The sequence below is a fragment of the Acartia tonsa genome, chromosome 13, assembly GCF_053477335.1.
Source record: "Acartia tonsa isolate MP-2025a chromosome 13, ASM5347733v1, whole genome shotgun sequence".
NCBI classification, from domain to species: domain Eukaryota; kingdom Metazoa; phylum Arthropoda; class Copepoda; order Calanoida; family Acartiidae; genus Acartia; species Acartia tonsa.
The window spans coordinates 13151459-13179006 of record NC_137272.1 but is presented as its reverse complement, the minus strand read 5'-3'; the positions used below and the strand labels follow the sequence as shown (position 1 = coordinate 13179006).

Sequence of the window (27548 nt, the reverse complement as noted above, 5' to 3'; positions counted from 1 at the left end):
TTTTCATTTATTTATAAAAACTTAGGTAATACTTCGTCAAAAAATAACAGCGTCCATAGATTCTAGTAAAGAAATGTTATAAAAATAGCATAAACCATTCTAGGACTATTTTAAGCTTCCCAAAAATGGTAAATTTAATTGGTTAACGAACCAATAATAGTTATTTCTCGTATCGTATTATAAACGGCCTTCCGCGGATATAGAATGTGTAATTATAAGATTGAAACTAGTTTTTTTAGCCCCTAGGTGCCGAAGGCACCGGCTAAAAAAACTGGTTTCAATCTTATGATTTTACATTTCTATATTCGTAGAAAACTGGATATAATACGATGCTAGACATAGTTTTTTCGTATGGATGAGAACCGGTTCCTATCCACCGGATTCGAATGAATACGAGAAAAATAAATCTTACTACTTTACATAATAAAAGTAAAAAATAGTACCCTCCGAAATGTAAAAACAGAATTCAATAAAGTTCCAAATCTTTACCATCATTGGATGTAATCATTCTTGTTAAAAAATAGGCACGGGACAAAAAATTCAAAATTCAGACAATCAAACAAAATTGAAAAAAAATCTTTCAACATATAGTCCAATATTGCCACAGAGAAGGATGCGTGAAGTGAACCCGAAAATTTTTTTCACCCCCTTAAGCAAAAATCTTGGGGGTGTAATACAGACCACAAGAGGGGTCCTTAAATTTAAGGGGGTTGATGTGACTTTTACCTTAACGCCCCCTAGACTATTTTAGGGGGTGAAAGAGGTGTAGGGGGTTAGATCAATTCCCCTTAATTTTGTCAGTAGAGTGAATACACACCCCTTAACACCCCCCCCCCTTTTGCACTCCAGTAGACAAAGTTTGCAAGTGTATATAAAACCAGCAAAAACCTTGAAACAACATAATTTGTGTATGTTTGGTTAGTAACGGTTGGACTGATATGTCAAAAACTTTTACGTATGCTTCATATTGGTCCCTATTTAAAGTAAGAGGAGGTGGCAACCCTAATTAAATACAAGGCCTTTTTTCACATTTTGTAGGTTTGATTGGACACTTTTATAACTAATACACAGCTTCCCTAATTTTTATGTAAAATAAATAAATTTGAGGTTGGGCTTAGACAAAAATATGATAATTTATAATAGAGCATTACCAATTTTTTAACACACAACAACTACTAGTAAGAGTAGCTATTTACATATGTAAAATATTCGTAAACCTTTCGCTCCCCCGGCACAATGCGTAAAATTATTAATATTTGAAGGTGGAAGGGGGGGGGGGAGTAAAAGGGCTGTAGATTAATTCATTCACCTTCCTTTAATTCCCCGAAAAAAACTACAACACATATATTCTAAAATGTTAAAAAAAAAGTTGGGTTGCATGATTTTACAGAATTTTTGAAACCATTATTATTTTGGTATGGGGGTGAGGGGACAGTCTTATAGTTGGAAAAAATATTCTTTTTTTTTGGCAGATTTTTAAATTTTTCAAGATTTTCATTTAACATTAGGCCATGAAGTTTTGAATTCCACCAAAAACAAGTTTTATAGGTAGTTTTTTTACTAAAAAAATGCATGCCTTGCCGTAAGTCAGACGGTCGGTCATGCGCATTTATTAAAATGTGGGTCCCGAAAGATATCTTTCTATGTATTGGTCTGAAATATTTTGAGAAGCTTTAATTTTGTCCTCAGTAGATTTAGGTTTTTTTAGTGGATATAAAAAATCACATTTTCCTCCCCAAAACTACAAAATTATGAAACAAATAAACATAAAATATCCTTTGATAGTATTATGTTTTTGCGATAAAACCGATTAAGTTCTCCATTTTAAGGAAAGCGTATCATATGGTCTTAACAAGTTTTTAGCTCTTTGTTTAGTCTAAACTATAAGATACCATTAGAGGCTAGGTGTGCAGTGCAGCCGCTAGTGAACAAAATTGTAAGCAAGGAGCTTCCTCTGAAGAGGGTGAGTGGGTGAGCAGCTAAGTTTTAGATTCGGCAGCCGCCGTCAAATAGCCGCTTTTTGTAATCAACATAAAATAGTTATTTCTAATACAAAGTAGCATGATATATGTCTGTCTGTATATAGCATAAAGATCTCGGTAACTGCTTATCCGATTAGGATTTGCTTGTTAGGGTATATACCTATTGGTCCTGTGATAATTAAAGTTATTTTCCATGGGGATGAGAAAACTCCCCTCCAAAAAAATGCGTATATGCATATATAAGCCAAAAATCAACATAAACCATTAAAATTGTCAGGAAAGGGGATTTTTTGCGGTTATCTATCCCTGCTTTTTTATATTAAATACAATCTTCTTATGCAGAAAAATATTTTTGAAGCTTTACTTTAAAACCAGACACGTATGTACATAGACCCAGGAAGGAAGGGGACAATGGCTGTTTATTACACTAGTCCCCAAAGTTTTTAATAACGTTTTCTTATTCGTTGGCTTTACAACTTTAGGGACTTTTAATGAATTTTGATTGGTTGATTTATACTTAAGTTGAGTGTTCAAAAATTTTAACCAGCAATTGTAATCTACAAAAGAGTGAGTTTTGTGTACCATCATTGGGGATGTTCATCAATTTATCGGCCATTGTCTTATCCCTTTAGATCCCTGACATATCTACATAGTTGTCAGGGATCTTAAGGGAAAAGACAAAGGACGATAAATTGATGTACATCCCCAGTGATAAACCTCATTATATTCTTAGTAAATAAAATTATTGCGGTAAAATAGTTTTTTTTTCTATGGCTAACCCTGCGGGAAGTACTATATTTTGTGGGGCTATGCTGTATCTAATATAACCTTACCTAAACCGACTTCAAGTAATAAAAAAAATGAAAAACTACACTAATACATATTATTTTTATTCATTATGAAAATTAAGGAGGGGGTGGGGGTTAACAGTGATCAAGAAGACATTTTGTGTGAAAGCGCCAATATGTTTGTCTGTCTGTCTATTTATATGTCTGTTTGTCTAAATGTCTGTCAGTCTATATGTATGTCTGTCTTTCTGCCTGTCTGTCTAAATGTATGTCTGTCTATGTGTCTTTCTGTCAATGTGTCTTTCTGTCTATATGTCTGTCTATATATCTGTCTAAATGGCTGTCTGTATATATATGTCTGTCTGTCTATATGTCTGTCTCTCTATATGTCTTTCTTTCTGTCTGTCTATAAATCTGTCTGTATATGTGTCTGTCTATGTGTCTTTCTTTCTGTCTGTCTATATGTCTGTCTATCTATGTGTCTTTCTGTCTCTATATATCTGTCTGTATATGTGTCTGTCTGTATATATGTATGTCTGTCTATATGTCTTTCTTTCTGTCTGTCTATATATCTGTCTGTATATGTATCTGTATATGTGTCTGTATATGTTTCTGTTTGTCTATATGTATGTCTGTCTATATGTCTGTCTGTCTGTCTATATATCTGTCTCTCTGTATGTCTTTCTTTCTGTCTGTCTATATATCTATCTGTCTATATGTCTGTCTGTCTATGTGTCTTTCTTTCTGGCTGTCTATATATATGTCTGTCTGTCTGTCTATATGTCACTTTATCAAAACAATGTCTCTTTTTTATCGGTGCGCTCTCACTTCCGCATATTTATCAAATTATCATAAATCATAACAACAGGATAGGTATTATTACAACATCATAAAAGCCCCAGATCATGGAAAGAAAACAAAGCAGCGAGTTTCGTCATATTTTCACAGTAGCTATTCTCCTATTTCTAGCCCCTAACCTAAAAAACCTTAAAAAAAGCTACTGTGAAAATACGACGAAACCCGCTAATTCGTTTTCTTTCCATGATCCTAAGCTTGGGTTAAAATATTTAAAACCCTTTTATCCCTTTTAATCATTTGATAATACATAATTACATAGTTTTTGCGCTTGTGAAGCATTTTGCTGAAAGAAAGGCACATCATTTATACTTATTTTTTTATGAATTTCAGTTATAAATTTAAAAATCTCGTTTTTATATAATGTGGAATGTTTTATTTAAGAGCGGAGCTGCTCTACAAATATGTCCAGTCCATATAACACTACGTCACTCTGTCAAATAAAATGCGTAAAATTACTCTTTTATATTCTACTAGCGGCTTCTCCCCTAGCCTCTAGGGGCTTTGCCCCAAGAGGAAATTTAGTAGTTTTATGTGAACTAACTTCCCCATAAGAAAAAAAAATTGTGGAAAAATAGATACCTACGCAAGAAAAAAAAAAAAAAAATTGGGGGGGGGGATTTTTTATTTTTTGGGGGGTTAGGGGTGTCCCAAATAGCCTAAAACCACCACAGGACCAGTAGGTATATTCTCTGAAGAGTAGAATCCGATCGGTTCAGTGGTTACCGAGATCTTAAGGGACAGACAGACGGACAGACAGACATCGTTCTACTTTGTATTATAGATTATTAAACTAGCAGGCAAAAAACCACAAATACAAAAGTGAGTCGTGTTGAAAACAAATGTATCGTGTGGTCTCACAGTAACTTTTTCTCAGGGTATTATGGGTTAAGACAATATATGATAAGTTGATGTACATACCCAATGGGGATAATCAAAATTACCCAAACTGTATATACAAATTATTGGTCGAAAAGTTTGAATACAAATATTGTTCGCTTCTCCTCGCTGCGCTTCTTATGAACACGGTCTTGCATGCCAGTTTATCCGTTGACAAATAAGATGCTTTTTAGAGATGATGTTATTGTTTTTTTGGGGGTGGCATTGAAAAGGGGTATCTCATTTTTTTTATCTTAATCCGTATTTTTGTTCAAATAAAATATTTTTTTTGTTTATCATTGTATTAAATCAAAGAAACAAGTAAGTAAGTCTGTCTATACCAAATGATCTCGCTAACCGCTGAACCGATATAGTTCTTCTTTAGAATGTGGCTTCTCATAGGTCCTTGGAAGGTTTATAACTATTTGAAGGAGGATACCAACCTATTGAAAATTGGCGGAGGCATCCCTAGTGTTCCTAGAGGCCTCTTTTTAAGAAGAAAACTACTATTAATGTTTAAAAGTCAAAATATTAATAATATAAAACAAAATGCGGATTTTAACGCAGAAATCATTGACACCCGTGTTCATATGTCAATTTTATGACAACTGTCAATTTTTTGACGCTAAGTGTTGATTGAAAAGCCCATGTTTTTCTTTAGAAAGGGTAGCATCTCTATAAATTACTCGGTCGGTTTGTATGAAATTCTTTATCTACATTTTACTAGCGGATACGCCCCCTGAAGGCCTCTAGGAGCAATTGAGGTAGAATGATCTTTATCATTTTGAGGAGTGATTTCTCTTAATGCTAAAACTTAAAGAAAAGCTTCGCTTTTTGAAAATCAACGAAAAAAAGCAAAAAAAAACGCGGTAAAATAAATTTCCAAATTACGTGCCACAAAAAGTCATTTTGTTTTTCTTAAACATAAAATCAATTTTGTTTTTGGTTCAAAATTATTGAATGTACATAAAACAACCAAAAAAATGTAATAATCTAAATTATCTTTTTTTTGCTTTAAAATTTGGTATACATAAATGTATTATGTATATCTTAAATGGATATACTTTTAAAGTTTTTATATGGGCATACTTAAATAAAAGGTGGTTCTACTTAAATTAGAGAAATAATAGTATATATTTGATGATTTAAGAAATCTTCCGGAAAAGATTGTCGAAAAAATTGTGCTATTAAAATAGTTTTAAAACAAGGGCAACTATGATAACTAATCATTTAAATTTTAGAAATCAATATCTTAATGTCATGGGTCTTCATGGACCCTACTATTAGAGAAGCTACACTGAATAAAATAAAATATATATTCAGAGTAGGTATACACTTGAATTCTACAAAAAACAAGGATGACAACATCCATAAAAGCGAAGCACTAAAACGGTAGGACAAACGGACATTAACACTTACATAGTGTCAGAACTGAATAATCAGAATACAAATGTGTAAGAGTCGATGCAAAATTTTAAGTAAATTTGTTGAAAAACTGCTTTATACAGGATAATGTTTATGGACATACTTACATTTTTAGGACTTGATTATAGAGTTGCTTCGCTTATAACATTATACTTTGTTGTCCTAGGAATCAATATACAAAAAATCAGATCAATCGGATGATTATATCAATAAAAATTTGTTGTTAAAAAAGTAAAAAAATCAACATGTTTAAAATGGACGTACGGACATTTCGGTAATGATTATAGAGTTGCTACGCTTCCTAAATTGTACCTAACTACTAAAGGAATCACCATGCAAAATTTGAAATCGATAGGACAATTCTGACATGTCTAAATTAACGAAAAAAGCTATCCGTTACGGACGGACGTACGGACGGACGGACCGACCCTAATTATAGAAAAGCTTCGCTTTTAAAAAGTGATTTGCAAGAAAATTGTTGAAAAACAGGATCGAACATATTTTATGTCGTTTTTAGGGGCTTTAAATTGACCAATTTTCGACGGATTGGGAAAAATATTCACAAAATACAGACAATCATGTCTGATGTAACTTTTGAGTTATTATAGAATAAATGGATTAAAAGTTAGGGATCTAAAGGAGATAAAAAAAATGTACATCCCCAATGATGGAACACAAAATTATCCTTTTGTATATTAATATTAGTGGTTGTAACGTTTGAACACTTAACTTAATGAATCAACCAATCAAAATACACCAAAGTACCCAAAGTTGTTATCCCAACGAATAAAAAAACGTTATAATAAAACTTTGGGGACTATTAAACATCCTATTGTCTCTCTCTCTCTCTCTCTCTCTCTCTCTCTCTCTCTCTCTCTCTCTCTCTCTCTCTCTCTCTCTCTCTCTCTCTCTCTCTCTCTCTCTCTCTCTCTCTCTCTCTCTCTCTCTCTCTCTCTCTCTCTCTCTCTCTCTCTCTCTCTCTCTCTCTCTTTCTTTCTCTCTCTCTCTTTCTCTCTCTCTCTCTTCTCCTTAACCGAAATCGAGGGGGGTGTAGAGGGGTGCGAGCTTTAGAGGGGTGTATTACAGACATCAAAATGGGTGTTATTTTAATGTCAGGAATGGGGATATAACCCACTTTTACACTTTTTAAAGAAAAGACGAAAAAATTGGTCACTTTTACAAAAATTTCATAAAATATTTATCTTCATAATACCTCTCCCCCTCTTTATATTGTTTACAGCGAATCTTTTCTATTATTAGGTCTTTACGTCCTTGTACATTGACGGATTTCAGCAGTTGTTATGACAGGTATTTTTCCCATATTATTTTGGTTTCATATTCCCAAAACTGTTGTAGAAAAATTAGCTATTGCAAAACATAAAATTGTCGTATTTTATATTCCATTTGATTTTGCTCAATATCAATTAATTATTGCAAAGAGTCTAAAAATCATGAAGATGCAAAGAGTACGGTAAGTTTTATTTTATATCTTTATTTAATTTTTATCGTTTTTTTATACTTAATTTTAGCTTAATTAACATCTTTTATTAATTCTTTCATTATTTTTAGGTATAATAAGTCTATTTTATTTGTTTAATTTATTAAAAAATCGTTGTACATGTGTACAACAAAACCTGTTCATTCTCAAATGTAAACAAATGATTGGCTATATAAGCATAGGTCAGGGCATATTTCTTTAGTGTATTTTGATATTTCAATCACTCAACATCTACTTTTTATTAGTTTAGTTTATTACATTTTATTATTTTTATTCATTCTTATTTATTGTTTATGGGAACATTTTATTATTTTAATATTTATTCATGACACATTGCATTTCTTTGCTTTTATTTGTCATGTTATTTTATTGAATTTTAATCTATAACCGCAGTTCTGTGCAGTTTTATAGATTTTAAGTTTTATTCCCATATGCAAATTTTATGTCTAACCAGCTTATTTTAGTAATATAAGTTAACACTGGTGATCATAGTGCCAAGTACAGTTCTTGTTTTCATCCCTGGATTAGCCAGCTTAAAAAGTAAGAATAATTATTTGATATTTCTATTGATTTTAAGTTTATTTTATGGTTTACTTTTTATTTATAAACTTAAATATTTCAGTTCAACATCGTTAGAATTTTGCTGTGTTATCTGGATAATTTCTACCTTTTATACTATATATTTAATGCTCAATTTGTTGTTTTATGTTAATTTTATGTAAATATATGTGTTATTTTAAATCTCTACTTAGTTCTTTATTTAGTTGTAATCATGCATATTTTCATTCTTGATGCTCATTTTTATTAGTCCTGTAGCTATTCCAGAGTCTTTAAATGAATTGAAATTAAGCTGTCCCCTTAATTTTGGTTCTACAATATTGAATTTTTAAGATGTGCTAATGCCATTGAATTTTTAAGATTGGCTGTCGCCAAGGTTTGTGTTTGAATTGTACTGTTGATTTTTTGATAATGGTTAAAGCTAGACTACATTTTTGCATCTTGAACCCATTAGCATGGTTGCTTCTTTGTAAAGACATATTTTGAGATTTTATTTTCATATATTTATATTCTTAATGAGACTTCATATCATATTTCTGAGCTTTAAATTTAGTATTATTATATCATATTAGTATTCAAAATGTCTACTAATGTTTCATCACCAGACTGGTGTTTTTATTTGCATGAGAATGATTGTCTGAATCAGAAAGAAAAAGATCTAGTTAAATTATATTTTACAGACAAATCTCAATTGCTTCATAGAATTAGAACATTGATTAATATGGTAAATAATTCCACAAGATTCTTAAATCCTGACTTAGTCTTTATGAAATTCAAGTTTAGGGAATCAATTGTGGGAAAATATATAAATACTCTACTGCATTGTTCAAAGCTTACAAGATTTGTTAATGCCCTTAAATACATTGCCCTAGAGACAGAATTAGATGATGAATTTGAATGTCTGTATACAGATATTCAGGTTTTGAAAGATGAGTATTTTGAGTTTACAAAGATATACAGACAATCTAGATATATACAAGAATTTGATTCAGAGATACGAGCAAGCAATCTTGAATCTCATTCCAAAATTCTTGGACAACATTCCTTTCTTAGTAAAAACGATGTTATTGATATTATTGATTGTACTGTAGATTCTTCTGTCACAGAAACTAATAGTACAGAGAGTAGTACTATTGAGACTTCTATAAATTGTAAGGCTATCAACTTGTCTATTTCCACAGACTGTGATGTGTCTTCTGTAGATGAAGTGATTACTTCTTCTGAAATTTCTTTGACTAGAATAGAAAGTTCTAGCTGTATTGACAATCTATCCACTATTGTTATTTCTGATCTAAGCACCAAACAGGCTGCTGTAAGTCAACCTGAAGGTGAGATTCTGAATAGTAAGGTTGTTACTTGTATTGATGTGAATACACGTAATGATCTTATTTCTCCAAAAGTTGAAAATGTAGTTATTGATGAGAGTAATTGTCATGATGTTAGTGATAACACTAATAACACTAATGACATTATTGATGATTCTTTACAGCTTCTAAATGCTCTTTGTGAGTCAAAGAAGTTTCAGGTAATTTCTATATCAAACATTTTGAGCTTGATATCCAATGAAATGATTACATTCTTGGATATTCCACAGCCTACTGACAAACCACCACCTTAATTTTTATTTAAGGTTAGTAGTTGTAGTAACTAACTAATCAAGTCTGCCAAACTATTATTTATTACTACAAGTCTAAGATAACAATCTCATTAATTGAAACCTATTATTATAAGCCAGTTTTAAATCACATATATTTGTCTTTATATGGCAAATACCTGTAGCATTGATAGAATATTCTTATATTATTTTGAATTTTGTTGGTACTAATTCTAATCTAGATGTTAGCAGGTTGATTATAAATGTATTCTTCAACAAGATCAGAAATCATGAATCAACATGTCATTCAGGATCTCATGATTTATTTTTAATATTATTTTTGGGAACTTCCATATTTCAAAGTTGCTGATATTTACTATTTTATTTTTTTAAATTTTTGGTTAGCGTTTAATTTTAAAGACTAAATTATTTTGAATCTAATTACTTAAAATTAGCTGGATACTGTTTGTTAATTTTTATTTGATAAATCATATTATTGATTGAGATTAACAAGGTTAGGATAGTCCTTTATATTTACTTTATTATTATGTATCATAAGTGTCACTTAATCATTGTTCTTTATGATTAAAATGAGCAGATGTGTTCTTACTTAACAAGTTGTTCTTAACTTGAATTGCTCTAGCTGTTCTTGGCTAATTCAAATTATGACATTTAAAACATATTATTAAGTGAATATTTTTTTTTAAACTTGAAGTATGGCATTTCTGTGCTAAGAATATTTGTTCATCTCAACTTTTTTATAGAAAATGTTTGAATTTAAATAACAGATCTATTTAGTCATATGAGTTAAATTAATTTAAATCTTTTAATATAGTTTTTGAATTAGTACTTATATTATCAGCAAGAAGTTTTTTTTTATTTTAGCTAATTAAATTAAATTTTGTTTTCATTTATATTTCATGTTTTGCAACTTTTCCTGGCCAAGTGTTGTAGAAAAATTAGCTATTGCAAAACATAAAATTGTCGTATTTTATATTCCATTTGATTTTGCTCAATATCAATTAATTATTGCAAAGAGTCTAAAAATCATGAAGATGCAAAGAGTACGGTAAGTTTTATTTTATATCTTTATTTAATTTTTATCGTTTTTTTATACTTAATTTTAGCTTAATTAACATCTTTTATTAATTCTTTCATTATTTTTAGGTATAATAAGTCTATTTTATTTGTTTAATTTATTAAAAAATCGTTGTACATGTGTACAACAAAACCTGTTCATTCTCAAATGTAAACAAATGATTGGCTATATAAGCATAGGTCAGGGCATATTTCTTTAGTGTATTTTGATATTTCAATCACTCAACATCTACTTTTTATTAGTTTAGTTTATTACATTTTATTATTTTTATTCATTCTTATTTATTGTTTATGGGAACATTTTATTATTTTAATATTTATTCATGACACATTGCATTTCTTTGCTTTTATTTGTCATGTTATTTTATTGAATTTTAATCTATAACCGCAGTTCTGTGCAGTTTTATAGATTTTAAGTTTTATTCCCATATGCAAATTTTATGTCTAACCAGCTTATTTTAGTAATATAAGTTAACACTGGTGATCATAGTGCCAAGTACAGTTCTTGTTTTCATCCCTGGATTAGCCAGCTTAAAAAGTAAGAATAATTATTTGATATTTCTATTGATTTTAAGTTTATTTTATGGTTTACTTTTTATTTATAAACTTAAATATTTCAGTTCAACATCGTTAGAATTTTGCTGTGTTATCTGGATAATTTCTACCTTTTATACTATATATTTAATGCTCAATTTGTTGTTTTATGTTAATTTTATGTAAATATATGTGTTATTTTAAATCTCTACTTAGTTCTTTATTTAGTTGTAATCATGCATATTTTCATTCTTGATGCTCATTTTTATTAGTCCTGTAGCTATTCCAGAGTCTTTAAATGAATTGAAATTAAGCTGTCCCCTTAATTTTGGTTCTACAATAAAAACGCTGAAAGTTTTTATCATTGTTTTTAAAATAATTTTGCCTATCATTATGCGCCAATTTTCGTCCTTTGTTTCAATAAAATAACAAGAATTTTTTAGGGGGAGAAATATTTTTACATAACAGCCTAAATTATAATAGCAAAAGTTTTTTTTGTAATACTCTTTATTATCTCTAAATGAAAGTAACAGGATGTCAGTCTGTATGCCTGTTGAGAATGATCTCGCTAACTTCTGAACCGATAGGGTTCGCTAGTATGGTGAAGCTCCCTATAGGTGTCCAGTGAAAAAGCCTCAGATAGAAAAGTTAAATATTTAAGTAGAAAATTTTTTGGTTGTTTTTACAGCTTAACCCAAATTTTAGAAAATTTTAAGATGTGGATTTAAAAAACCGAAAGAAAAAAGTCATTAAAGGATAAATAGTATAAAATATCAGATTTTGGTTAAATTAAAATATTAGTTTCTTTAATTCTGCCTATATTTTTTGATAAAAATTACCCTAAAAATCTTCATTTTGTTTTTTCTTAGAATTCTTTAAGACTAAAATATTACCAAATATAAAATCAGAGAGAGAGGGGACAATGGACTATTAATTACACTCCAAAGTCCCCAAAGTTTTATAAAAGCGTTTTCTCATTCGTAGGCTTAACAACTTTGTAATTTGATGGGTTGGTTTATTAAGTTGAGTATTAAAACGTTTCAATCACCAATTTTACGCTACAGAAGGGGTATTTTTGTGTATCATCATTAGGGATATACATCAATTTATCGTCCATTGTCTTGATACTTTAGATACCTTAGATATTACAGTAGTTTTCCGCGGATATTAAAATTAAAATTATATCTGACCTGTCCCAAGTGTAATCAATATTTTCGTCCCCCTTGCTCCATGCGACCATGGGTGTGGGGTAGCCCTCAATGGGACACCTGATTCTGACGTCATCACCCAGGCGGACAACCTGCTGTTGCTCTGCACGCTCAGCTCTTGGCGGGCCTGGAAAAAAATAATTTTAGTTACTTTCCCTCAAAGCATCTTGTGAGCACAGAAACCCCCACCCCTTATTTTTTAAATAATTGAATATAAGGAAGGGGTGTTAATAGTTTTAATTGTTTATGCATAACCCTTACAGGGCCTATACAGCTACTCTGTACCTGATATAACCTAACCTAACTTTAAAATAACTTTTCAAGCCGTTTAGAGATCTATAATAGAATATTTTGAATTTCAAACATCCGAATAATTTAATTAATGTTTAAAGTGTAATATTCTGCTAATTAAGCTTAGCTACTCATAATAATCTTATCTTCGAATATCAAAATAAAAGTCATAAAGCTGTCTATAATACGATGCGAATATATAGCTAATATCTCCTTCTTCTATATTTTCAGGGAGGGATGGACATTGGACTGTAAATTACAATGGTACCCAAGGTTTTCTTATTTGTTGGCAACTACTCTAGCATCCCAAATTAGTAGCGTTCTGGCAAGGAGTGGAAAATGTACTTTAAATTAATAATTACTAGTACCTAATATATTGTTTTACAACGTTTTCTTATTCGTTGGATTTTGGGTACTTTTAACTAATTTTCAAATGGTGGTTCTTTAATTAATAGTATCAAAACCAATAATTTTTATATAAAGAAGGGATAATTTTGTTAATAATCATTGGGTTCGAACATTAATTAATCTTTTATTGTCTGATCCCTTAAGATCCTTATAAATATTCTAATGAATCATCTTACATCACATATCCTATAGAAAAGTTTTTGCTCTAAAAGTAAGAGTAAAAGTATCTAGGGGGTATCTTTCAGGGATACAAGGAAAGGTTAATGGAAAATATAAAAAACTGCAACCCAACTTTTGTCTTTAGAAGCTTTGGAAATGTCCCCTCCCTTTTTCTCTATTTCTATATCTTTTTCAAGTTGGTAATTATCACTATTGAGACAAAATAATAATAATAGTTAGATGAAAACTTCCATAAAAGCGAAGGTTACAAATTAATTAGGTCTTTGATAACGTTTGGGATACAATTTAAAATCTAAGTATTATATTACATAAAAATTTATCCACTGAACCATTAGTGACTTTTATTTCAAGGAAGCTACATCCGTGATTATTTTCAGTGATACATTAGAGGTTAAAAAACAACATAATCAAATTTATTGAAAGTACCCATAATTTTTAAGTCAATGAGTAAGAAAAAAAATGGTTGAAAACTTTGGGTACCAGTATAATTTAGAGTCCAATATCCCCTCCCTCCCTGTCTGCCTGTAAATATTCCCTAATTTTAGCATGGAAATAATCACTCTTCTTTTCTCAGGATAATAAAAACATTTATAGATAGATACTCGGATAGATTAAGATAGATAGATACTTTGATAGATTAAGATAGATATATACTCTTATTGATAAGGATAGATAGATAGATACACTCATAGATCAGGATAGATAGATACTTTGATAGATTAAGATAGATAGATACTCTGATAAATTAAGATAGATAGATAAACTGATAGATTAGGATACAGATAGATACTCTGATAGATACATACATAGGTAAATGGATGGATTAAGATTTAAGATAAATAGATAAATAAATGAATTAGAATAAATATATAGATAAATGGATGATTAGGATAGATAGATAAAAACTTCATGAACAAAAAAAATCAAAATTCAAAAGAAAGATTTTTTAAAATTACCAAACAACTGTTAAATGCTAAAAACTAATTATAAAAAACTATCTGTAAAATTTTGCTGTCAACTTTTCGTCTGAGATGGGTTTTCATAAAGTTACTGATTAATTTAAGCGCAGACAACAGAAAAAAATACCTCGTAGGATTTAAACAAAGTATACAACTTAGGAATTCAAAATTTTAAAATAATTATTTTAGCCATTTGTATAATGTCTAGGTAATAAAGCTCTAAAAAGATGCATTAATTAATATACAGCAAAAAACGATTTTAGATTATTTATTTTTCTTCTAAAAAGCCGATCAACAAAAGCAAAATAATTAAATAAATAGTTGTATACTCTGTTTAAATCCTACGAGGCATTTTTTTCTGTTGTCTGCGATGAAATCAATCGATCAGTAACTTTATGAAAACCCATTTCTGTAACAACGCCAAAATATTTAAAAATAGAATACCTAGGTATAAAAGTAAAGCTTTTGGGACAGATAAAAAAAAATATAAATACTTTTAAGTATGAATAGTTAGATAGAGAGAGAGGAAGAGAGCAAAAAAAGAGAGATTAAAGAGCACTGAAAAGTTATTATCTTCTATAGCCATATCCCCTTCCTTAATATTCCCTATTTCTGTATGGAAATAATCATTCTTTTCATAGGATATTAAAAGTAAATATACGCAAACATAAATCCGTCCGCGGACACGAACAAAATCTTAGACAATAGAGTATTTTTAGACCTTCCTTTATGGCTCCGAAACCGTTTGATATCAACTGGATAGGAAACAGTTATAAGTCTTTCTGAAAATGCATGTATTGTATCTTATTAAAAACAAATTTCCATGAAAAATAACATAAAAGTCATAAAATTAATAACAGTTTTAGTGGCCCAGACATTTGGACCCTTTGGGGCCAAAAACTTAAATTAATCTTCTCTTTTTTTTATTAAACTATTTGGAGAAAGAGGTAGCATCTTTGAAAAGAAAATTTCCCAAATGTAGTATAACTTCGATTTTAAAAGCAGTAGAACAGCCAACCAAAAAAAGTCTACATCAACCAATTTACTGACACTCTAGTATTTATTAATCTGATGTTTATCTTATAGACTTATAGCGGGGGGGAAGTATTAATACCCAGGGAGGGAGGGGACATTGGGCTTTTTATTATACTAGTCCCCAAAGTTTTATAATTGTTGGGTTAACAACTTTGGGTACTTTTAATGAACTTTTATTGATTGGTTCATTACATTGAGTATTCACACGTTTCGCTCATTAAAATCTACAGACAGGGGTAATTTTGTGCATCATCATTCATTGGGGATATACATCATTTATCGGCCATTGTCTTATCCCTTTAGATTCCTGATAACTACTAGCTAACCTTAAATAAACATAAATATAGGAAAAAATATATATTAACCTTAGAATAAACAAACTTCTGTATATAAACATTACATATATTAAATGTCTCCTGTAAGATTAATTATGTAAAACAAAGTTTTGTTTATCAAATTAAATAGAATAATAAAATAATGTCTGTCTATAATGATTCAAAATAAATATCTTTAATTTACATTATCTCCATGGCTTTACTGGCGGACAAACAGACAATGCATATGAGAATCATAGAGTAGCGTCGCTACAAAAACTTTAATATTTTCACATTAGCGACGCTGCTTTATAATTCACTTTGTGTCTGTTCTATTATTATCCAGATTAAAATATTTGGCTAAAAACTCAGATTATTTCATTCTTTTTATACAAAAATAAAAACCACTAAAACTAAAAATATCTGTAAAAGGGAATATCCACATTAATTTATAGTCTGTAATTGAGTATCTTTTGATAAGACAGGATATAGGGATATATCAATTGAAAATAAATCAATCTCCCACATTTTTAATTAGCGATGCTATCATAAACTTAATTAATATTTCAAGTTATAACGTATGTTATATCGTTTGTCTGTAGGATTTTTATCATGTATGTTTTATTCCAAAAGATGAATAAATCATTTAAACACTCTGTAGGAAGGCTCTTATACCTAGTTATACCTAGTTGTTTTTTACCAAAAAATTATTTTAAAACCATCCCATGTAAAGCTCTCTTGAAAAGAAACACTCAAAAGGTTCAGTGGTTAGTGAGATCTTATACAATATTATAAAATAATTTTCATTTATTTTACTTTATGATTTGTTGAGATTCTCTATTATGAATGTTGTCATCCTTATTTTTATAAATATTTTTTTCCCACAATTTATCTATCGCTTTAACCCGCAATCATTAGGATTAGTGATGGGAAAAAAAGATATTGATAATAAATGGGTTTATTTATGGAAGCTAGAGGCCCCAAGAGCCCCCCCCCCCCCTTAAAAAAAATATTTAATTTTATTTTAATATTTAGATTGGAAAAAACAGTAGGTACTGGTAGAGGGGACCATATATCAATGGGGGTTAACCTGCCTTCTAAAAATGGCAAAACCTTATTGAAAGCTCAAAGTACACACATATAGTGGTCAAGGCTGACATGATACCGACATTTGGACATAGTAATAATCTTCAACTTAATTATTAAGGGTAAATTTCTGTCAATAAGAGCTTGTAATTTTACTAGCGACTGCGCCCCCAGCATCTAGAGGCTCTATATTCGGAGGGCACAAAATTAGCCTAAAACCATACCCAGACTTATTTGAGAAAAAAAATTAAATAGCCTAAAACCCTCTCAGAGTCTATAAGAGGCTTCACTGTAAAGAGGAACCATATCGGTTCAGCGGTTAGCGAGATCCTTCGTTACAGACAAAAAAAAGCTTATTACTTTAATGTAAGGATAATGTAAAGAAAAGAGTTGTAGAATAAGATAACCATCATTGTTCTATCCCTGTATGTATTAGCTTTGCTTGGAAAGGTTAATTAAAGATAAACAATACCTAACTGGTCTATTCAGGGATATAGGGATAAGACAATGGAAATGAAATTCGTAATTTTAGTTGTCTGGTATGCTGTTTGGGGAAACTTGATCTACTAAGTAAAAGATTTTTGGGAAAAAAATAAAAATCTTAATATTCTTCTATATCTATAATACAAAGTAGAATGATGTCTGTCCGTCCCTTAAGATCTTGGTAACCACTGAACCGATCGGATTCTACTCTTCAGGGAATATACCTACTGGTCCTACTGGTGGTTTTAGGCTATTTTCTTGGGGGGTGGGACACCCCCAACCCCCCAAAAACATAAAATCGCCCCCCCCCATTTTTTTTTTGTAGAAGATTTCCTTGGTCCTTTTACGTATTTCGCCAAAAAAAAAAAATTTTTTATCACCTCTTGGGGCAAAGCCCCTAGAGGCTAGGGGCGAAGCCACTAGTCTATAATACAAAGTAGAATGATGTCTGTCCGTCCCTCAAGATCTCGGTAATCACTGAACCGATCGGATTCTACTCTTCAGGGAATTTACTAGCTTGTCCTATTATGGTTTTAGGCTATTTTCTTGGGGCGGTGGACACCCTCAACCCCCCCAAAAAATGAAAATTTCCCCTCCCCCAAAACAAAAAAAAATGTTTTCGGGTAATTATTTTATTAAAATGCAGTAGGTATTTATTTTGAGGAGGAAAAAAACAACTTTTGTTCAGATACCATATCCTTTTCACTATGAGTTCCCAGAATGGGCGAAAAAAATTAGATATTCATAAAGGGTAGTAAGTCAGGGAGGGAGGGAACATTAGGCTATATAATACACTAGTCCCCAAAGTTCTACACATAAAGGGTGTGCAAAAAAAATGCGGACATTTTTAAAATTAAAATTGCGCGGCTTGTGTTAATAGTAGAAAAATGATACGCATACCGTTAGAACCGCTAAGAAGTCTATTTTTTGGAAATATAAGAACGATTCCTCTGCTACGTATAGTTACGGAGCTACGTGTTAAAATGTCCCAACTGATGTAAAACTTGACTTGCGAGTAAATTTTAAAATTAACTAAAAATTAGAGACGATATTTTGCAAAAAGAGATGCCTACATTTTTAATTTTAAATTGCGCGACTTGTGTTAATAGTAGAAAAATGTTACGCATACCGTTAGAACCGCTATGAGCTTTTTTTTTTGGAAATATAAGAACGGTTCCTGTGCTACAAATAATCTAGGAGCCAGATGGTAAAATGTCCCAAAATTTACTCGCAAGTCAAGTTTTAAGTCAGTTGGGACATTTTAACACGTAGCTCCTAAACTATGCGTAGCACAGGAATCGTTTTTATATTTCCTAAAAATAGACTTCTTAGTAGTTCTAACGGTATGCGTAGTATTTTTCTACTATTAACACAAGCCGCGCAATTTCAATTTTAAAAATGGCCGCATTTTTTGCACACCTTTTAATAACGTTTTCTTATTCATTGGTTAAACAACTTTGTGGTTTTTAATGGATTTTGATTGGTTGGTTAATTATGTTGAATGTCCAAACGTTTTAACCAATAAGTGTAATCTACAGAAGGAGTAATCATCATAATTGGGGATGTACAATAATTTATCGACCATTGTCTTATCCCTTTAGATCCCTGGTAGTAGGTATACATGCATATATATACATTAGGATTCAGCACCCACATCCGCATTTGGCCGCATTATTTCTAAAACAAGCCGCTTCACGATTTTGTGAATAAAACACCACCTCAAAGAGCAAAGCATATAAAACACCCCCTTTATTTTGAAATAGTTAAGAATAAGGGGGGCCGGGGGGGGATAGGGGTTTACATATTCCTAACCTTGCAGGGGTTCCTACATCTTCGGGGCTACCAAGTACCCAATAACCTGACTTGAACTAACTAACTGACGAAAAACTAGCCCCACCATCCTTAATTTAAATTTCAAAATACGGGGTTGGGTTGATTTCTTTGCTCGAACAGTCAATTAGAGGGAAACCGCCAAAATCAAATTAACAACCGCAGCTAAGTTAAACTTTTCTCTAAATTCAGCAGCTTAAAATCTGAAAACAGCATAAGCAAACGCCATACGGCTGAATTTATTTCGAAATGAATGTTGGTTATCTGCAAGGTTTAGGCCATTTTTAATCTTTAATTTAAATACAATTTTATATTATTTAAATATGTATGAAGAGACGTATGTTTTAAATCAAAATTAGCAAGGAAAGTCATATACAAAAGAAGCGCAATAATAACAATCTAATAGCAAATCCATTGTTTAACATGAATTGTCAAGAAATTACACATAAAAAACTGCAATTTAGTCTTTTTTTTAATTGTCTATAATCCAGAAAACCATACCTAACTCATTATATGCACAGCTAATACTTACTAACAGCGAAAGGAATTTAAAAAAATACGAAACCTTTACGTGATTTTCAGCTGTTGTTGGGGGGAAGGGGGGGGGGGGGACACAGTAAAATTAACGACCTTTTTATCTGTCCCCCAATTAACATTTTTAGATTTATTTCGCTTGTTGGCTATACATTATTCCTGAATTTTATGTACCTTCAGTGAAGTGCACATAGATTCTCTTGAGGTTGTAAAGTCATAAGGGTGTTAAAAGTTAAACGACCTTTTCCACACACACTGAGTAACTTTGATCCCGTTTATATAAAAAAAATAAGTCAAACCTACATGCCCCTGTTATATAGGGTAGCTTCGCTATATTTAAAATGCTGTCTTATCTTTTAAATTAGAAAATTTAAAAAATCGTTGTAAATAAAAACAAATGTTTATGAATAAAAATGAAATAATTTTTCAATGTAAATTATACTGGTACCCAAAGTTTTAAAATCACGTTACGTTATTTACTTCGTTTTGGATCAAAAACAATTTTTTGAATTCTCTTTGATAGAATCGACTAAAAGACTTTTTAAAGCAATAATTTTAATCTGCATATTGGGTACTTTTGTTACTTATCATTGGGTAAGTATAACAAATTATCGTCAATTGTCTTATTCCTTAGGATCCCTATATGATAAAATTAAAGATGATTAAAGTCCCTCCACAGATTATGACGTCATACGATAGAATAGCCAATGAGAGGCCAGTATACACTGTAATTGACCAATGGTAAAATTTATGCTGGCCTCTCATTGGTTATTCTATCGTAAGACGTCATAATCTGTGGAGGGACTTTAATCATCTTCGATAAGATTGACTAAAAGTTTTAAGATTTTTTGGATAGGCCTCCAGGTTCCGGAGCTCCAGGCCTCCAGGTCCTATCCAAAAAATCCTAAAACTTGGGAAAATTCATCATATAAGAATGATTTTATCCCTAATAACCTATCCTCTCAGTCCAAAGATAAAGCCTATGCTCCCTGTTTACGCAAATGTGTCAAAACTTCCCCCCCCCCCCCCTTGGTCATGAATGAATGACATATTACCTACATGCCGTGTTATTTGGATGATATCATTGACATTGCTTATGTCGACACTATCGCATTACTGTCAGAAAGGGAGGGGGCATTGGGCTGTTTATTACACTAGTCCCCAACGTTTTCTCATTTATTTGCTTATCAACTTTGAGGACAAATTTATAGACTATTGATTTGTTGGTTCATTAAGTTCAATTGAGTGTCCATAAATTTAAACCACTAATTGTAATCTACAAGAGGGGAAATTTTGTGTATCATCATTGGGGATGTACATCAATTTAATTATCGTCCATTGTCTTATCCCTTTAGATTCCTGCATTTCATCGAAATACAGGGAGGGAGGTGCCATAATCTTTGCTAGCCCCCAAAGTTTTAAAATTAGTTTTTCTTATTCGTTAGTTTAAAAATTTGTGGTTCCTTAATTAATTTACAACCAATAATTTCAATCTACAGAAGGGGTAACTTATTTATTCATCATTGGGGATGTATATTAATATTCATCGTCCATTGTCTTATCCCTTATAGGATTCAATGGAACGTATTAGAAGAAAATCTTGGTACTGCTATTAGGCAGGATTTGAGCTATTTTCCAAACTTATATAAAACGTAAAATTACCTTTAATTACTGAAGAAGGTTTTATAAAATGAAATAAGCACAGCAAAACAGCACAAATTTTTATATATTCCATTTTTAACTTATATTTTATTGTTATTTCACTACTTTATCTATTTAAAACACTTTTCTTCTATTTTACATGTTGTTTAAAATTCACTTTTTTGTCATAAAATATTTGCGCACTCGTTTTACTGACAGAATCTTTATAAAACTGCCGGACGGTCCGACGGACGGAGAAATGTTATTTACGTGTATGTTCGGCATAGTTTGATATTATACGAGAAGCTTAAACTGCCTGGCTGGCATAGCCGGGAATAGCCGTGACAGTACGACATAAATGGAAAAATAAAAGGGGAGACGGAGTAGCTATGATAATAAGCATGCTGTAAACGGAAAGGGGATGGGACATGACACGGGTTAGTTAAATAAATAAACATCAAAAAGGGGAGGGAACATTAAATGGGTGTATGTATGACTATGTGGTGACATGAAGAAATCACTGTGGGCTAGAATTGAATCAAGACAAAAGTAAGTGCCGAGCCCTGGGACCTATGTATGGTGAAAAAAGACATAAAACCATGATGATTCCATGTAAAACCAAAATATTTCAGCGGGGGCTTTTTGAGAAAATTAGATTTGAAAATTTCAAGTTCAATTTTCACCCGCTAGGAGTTGCCGCATAATCATGACAAGAAAAGCAAATATCATTTATTTTAAATTTTGAACAACTTTGCTTTTATGAAGTCCTTCTTAAAAACTCTCTATGTATGATTTATTTTAGGCTGAATTTTCGTGACCATTGCAAAGCAAGAGATAAAAATGGCCATTTATTAACTCCCTTCAGGAGTGGTTTTATGAAGAACTTTATAAACGTAAAGTTGTTCGAAATTTAAAATAAATAATATTTGCTTTTCTTGTCATGATTATGCGGCATCTCCAAGGGGGTGAAAATTGAACTTGAAATTTTCAAATCTAATTTTCTCAAAAAGCCCCCGCTGAAATATTTTGGTTTTATCTGGAATCATGATAGTTTTATGTCTATTTTCACCATACATAGGTCCCAGGGCTCGGCACTTACTTTTGTCTTGATTCCATTCTAGCTCACAGTGAAATGGTTTATTTGGACAACTAATGGGTTAAGAAGCAGGTGGGAGGGGTAAAAAATTGAAGGGGGGACGAAAATGGGGTGAATGGAACCCATCTTTTGACCAAAAAAGGGGGTGGGAACGCGGTTTTGTGGGTGATGCCAAGATGTTAGAGGGAGGGGGAGAGAAGGGCGATTAAGGCAGTTAGTGGTTAGATAAAAACATAACATAATTGGAATGAAATCGCTCAAATAGATGAGTTTACAACCCTATGTCCGAATTCGTGTTTTTAGACATTTTAAACAATTCGTCTGAGCATGTATTAACTAGAAAAAATAGATCTAATCTGGAAGCTTTAACAATTTTAACTCAATTAAAAAAAAGATTTGAACCCACAACCTAAACAAGAAGTGGAAGCTTTTATAATTACTTTCTCTCTTTTGATAGCCTTGAAACTCTGGGGACTTTTATTAATCTTAGTTGGGTTGTACAAACTATTAATGTTTAAGATTTTACCACTAATAAATTCTGATCTTAAGACAGGGATAATTTTGTTTGTTGTAATTGTAAGTGCACATCGATCTATGTATTACATTCTCCCCCCCCCCTCCAAAAATTTTGCCTAATTTTTTATTGGAGGGGGGGGGGGGGGATTTTCTAACAGAAATTAAAGTGTGGCAAGGTTACCTGGATATATCGACACCCAAACTTTATAGGTGTTTTAATGATTCTAAATTATTTGAATTCTAATCTGCTTGGTTAGATTTTGGCTGGCAAAACAAAATCAAAACATTCTAATTGTCAGGGCTTAAGTGATAGATAAATAGACTTCAGAAAATGACATTTAAGTTAATTATTAGCACAGCAGCTAATAAATAATGAGCTTTTAACTATATATTAAGGTATAACACAACAAACTTTAAATTAAACATGCATATCCAGTAAATGAAATGTTTGTGTACTTTCTTGTAGAACAAATAATTGACCATTATGAGATTTAGGCATTGATTTTAAAGCTTTTTTAAAAGCGAAGCTTTTCTATAATTAGGGTCGGTCCGTACGTCCGTACAAGTATTTATCTAATTATCCGATTGATCTGATTTTTGGTGTACTGATTCCTGGGACAACAAAGTACAATATTATAAGCGAAGCAACTCTATAATCAAGTCCTAAAAATATAAGTATGTCCATAAACATTATCCTGTATCAAGCAGTTTTATTAACAAGTTTACTTACAATTTTGCATTGACTCTTATACATTTATATTCTGATTATTCAGTTTTGACACTATACAAGTGTTATGTACCGTTTAAGTGCTTTGCTTTTATGGATGTTGTCATCCTTGTTTAATTATATGTGTCATTGGGAGTATGTGATGGTATTTTAATTTGGAAGGAGTATAAAACCCCCTCAAAAATAATTTAAACCCTTGATTTTACCTGAAAAACAAAGCCTCCTCATTGGTCCAGCGGCTAGTCGGATAATTGGTTTTCTCGTATTCATTCGAATCCGGTGGATAGGAACCGGTTCTCATCCATACGAAAAAACTATGTCTAGCATCGTATTATATACAGCTTTCTACAAATATAAAAATGTACAATCAAAAGATTAAAACCAGTTTTAATCTTTTAATTGTACATTCTATATCCGCGGAAAGCCGTTTATAATACGATACGAGAAATAACTATTATCCGGTAGGACAGATAGACAAACAAACAGACATTCATTTGTCTATCCGTTTATTCCAGTTTATTTTTCTCGCCTAATCACCTTTCCCATCTTTTTCTGTCTACCTTTTATCTTTCTATCTATTTATCTAATACTAGCGGCTACGCCCCTAGAGGCCTCTAGTGGCACTTTAAATGGTTTTTTTTTATATTCAAAATATGGCTATTTTGCGTTTGACGTTTATTTTTCGTTGAACTCTCTTTCAAAAATCGAGAAATTTAAAAAAAAAATTATTTCTCTAGGGAGGGTGGTGGTACCCTCCCCCAAAATAGTTATAAACCTTCCCGGGACATATGAGAATCTACCCTGGTAAGTAGAACCCGATCGGTTCTGCGGTTAGCGAGATACTTCGGTACAAACACACAAACACACAGACAAACACACAGACATCCTGTTACTTTAGTATAAGGATTTTCTATTGAAATATCTCTATTTACAATACTGGCTACGCCCCCTAGAGGCCTCTAGAGGCACTTGAGTGGGAGGGGTATTCGAACACCCACCCATAATTAATTTTTGCTTTAAAAAGCATGTTTTTTTGAGGGGGAGTAATTTTTCTTAGAGGTAATTTTTCTTGGGAGGGTTGTGGTGCCCTTCTCCAAAATATTTATAAACCCTCCCAGGACCTAAGAGAATCTACCCTGTAAAGGAAAGCCCGATCGGTTCAGCGGTTAGCAAGATCCTTCGGTACACACAAACAGACAAACATCCTATTACTTTAGTTCTCTTTTTTTGTAATTCGATGGTACTTTGTCTCTAAAACTCATTCCGTCTGTCTGTCTGTCCACCAGTCCGTCCGTAACGTTACATATGTGGAAAATATGAATTTTTAGATTAATAAATTGCTGTTTTTTAATGAAGATTTCCCACATTAATGAGCTCATTATGTAACATAAATTTTTTTCTTCAGCTTCTTAAAGGTTTATTAGGGAACCTCCACCCTCCACAGTGAAATCACGAAACAAAAATTTTTTTAATTGTTTCTATTTAAAACTAAAATGCTAGGTGAATGATCGACTTATCCCCCCTCCTTTACCTTAAGTTCCCCAATAGTGCTCTAGGGGCGTAGCCGCTAGTGAAGAAAATATACACAAACACACTCTGTAATAAAATGTAATATTTGAATATCAAATGAATAACATTACAATATACACATTACATTATTCCAGAGAGAAATGGATGGGTAATCATAATTATCATGTATCGCATTGTATTATATACAGCTTTCCACGGATATTAAAAGTTAAAATGATAAAATTTAAGCCAGTTTTGTTAGCCCCGAGAGGCCGAAGGAGGCGGCTAACAAAACTGGTAGGTATTGATTTTATGATTTTTATTTTAATATTCCTGGAAAATTATTTGTAATACGATACTATGCATGATTTTTCAGTATGGCTGAGAACCGGTTCTAATCCAGCGAATATTAAGCTATACTAGAAAGAGAATTATTTTCTTATGGAATTTATAATTTTAACGAACGCCTTTCAAAAATGTTCACATTTAAAGACAAGGATGACAACATCCATAAGTAGTGAAGCACAAAAATAATGGAATGGACAAACAGAAAAATTGAGTTAGAGCATAAGTTCAGAAGATGATTAAAGTCCCTCCACTGATTATGACGTCATACAATAGAATAACCAATGAGAGGCCAGCATAAATTATACCATTGGTCAATTACAGTGTATACTGGGCTCTCATTGGCTATTCTATCGTATGCCGTCATAATCTGTGGAGGGACTTTTATCATCTTCATAGGTTCAGTTCTCATTACTAAGAAATGAAAGAAAGAGAATATGCAAAAACTCAAAGAAAATAAAAATCTTTTAAAAAAAAGTTTGATGTATTTTGAAGAATGGTTTAAAAAACAGACATACAAAATAATATATATAAACTAGATGTGCGTATATTATAAAAATCTGAAAATTTGAGCTGTCTATCTTTGACAACAGCCGAGAAATTCAGATTTCCTCCATAGCGTTATAGATTGACTGGCGGACAGACAAAGTGAATTATAGAGGAGAGAGGATAAAAAATGAGGAAATTTTTTGTACACTTTATCCCTGAAAAGTAAACTTAATATTCATGCTGCCTTTTTATCTCTCTCCCCATCCCCCCATCTTGATATAAAATTCTTTATCCCCGCCCCCCCCCCCCCCATATTCTTAATATAATCCATACCAAATAAGAAAGTCATTCTATCTCCTATACTAATAATGAAAAAAATGGAAAGATAGAGAAAATAAAAAGGGAATTAATAGAAGCGATGGAAAGTGTCATATGTGACGTCACTTTTTAATGGGTTCCTTTCCAACTACTCCTATCGCACCTTTTTTTTTTACTTTTTTATGACGTCACACATGACACTTTCCAGCGCTTCAATTAAAACAGCGACAAAAGTAATTAGCTACATTTTTAGGGTTTGCAAAGTCAGCTGCAGCCGATCTTGTCTTGATAATATTAGATCATCTTCAGCCGCAGAAAGCTGCTCAACTTTACAACCAACCGCTTAAATGTTCAGAAACTCTTATTGGATTTTGATTGGTTGGTTCATTTAGTTGAGTGTCCAAACATTTCAATCACTATTTGTAAGCTATAGAAGGGGGTAAAATACCTATAATTTTAAATAATATAAAACATTTTTAATGCACATGTAAAAAAAAGGATGACAACATCCATAAAAGCGAAGCACTGAAACGGTAGGACAAACGGACATTAACACTTGTATAGTGTTAGAACTTAATAATTATCATAATATAAATTTATAAGAGTCAAAGCAAAATTGTAAGTAAATTTGTTGTAAAACTGCTTGATAATTTTTATGGACATACTTACATTTTTAGGACTTGATTATAGAGTTGCTTCGCTTATTACATTATACTTTGTTGTCCCAGGAATCAATATACCAAAAATCAGATCAATCCGATGATTTGATCACATAAAAATTTGTTGTTAAAAAAGTAAAAAAATCAACATGTTTAAAATGGACGTACGGACATTTTGGTAATGATTATAGAGTTGCTACGCTTTCTAAATCGTACCTAACTACTAAAGGAATCACCATGCAAAATTTGAAATCGATAGGACAATTCTAACATGCCTAAATTAACGGAAAAAGCTATCCGTTACGGACGTACGGACGGACGGACGTACGGACGGACCGACCCTAATTATAGAAAAGCTTCGCTTTTAAAAATCATATAGCACCCTCTTTTAACAAGGAAAAAATCAATCAATCAAGCGATTTAACAAAGATTTTTAAACAGTAATAAAAATCAAATTTCAGTAATAATGAATTTTAAAAATAAAGAAAATCTGAAGGAATATTTAGTAAATATGTTGTAAAAAGTCATGGAAATTATACATAAAGCTATGCAGTAGCTTCTCGACCAAAAAATTTGTGTATTAAAATGATAAAAAGCCACAATTAACTGACGAACGGACCCTAAATTAATAATAGCTTTTCTTTAAAAAATCAATATTGCTTGTGTAATAGAATAGAATGTTATACCTAACTAACTTAATAATAAATTA

The 27548-nt window shown here is 31.6% G+C and overlaps 1 protein-coding gene across 1 annotated transcript in view; it reads right to left on the bottom strand.

The window, feature by feature from the left end:
* LOC145303836 (fibroblast growth factor receptor-like 1) overlaps window positions 1–21359 on the bottom strand; it is a 52301-nt gene extending 30942 nt beyond the window's left edge. The window contains exons 1-2 of the mRNA XM_080145475.1: window positions 21202–21359; window positions 12402–12546 (exon numbers count right to left, since the gene is read on the bottom strand). Coding sequence (XP_080001601.1) covers window positions 12402–12546; window positions 21202–21274 — 218 coding nt within the window. The 5' untranslated portion in view covers window positions 21275–21359. The remainder of the gene's footprint in view (window positions 1–12401; window positions 12547–21201) is intronic.
* Between the last annotated feature and the right edge of the window lie 6189 nt (window positions 21360–27548).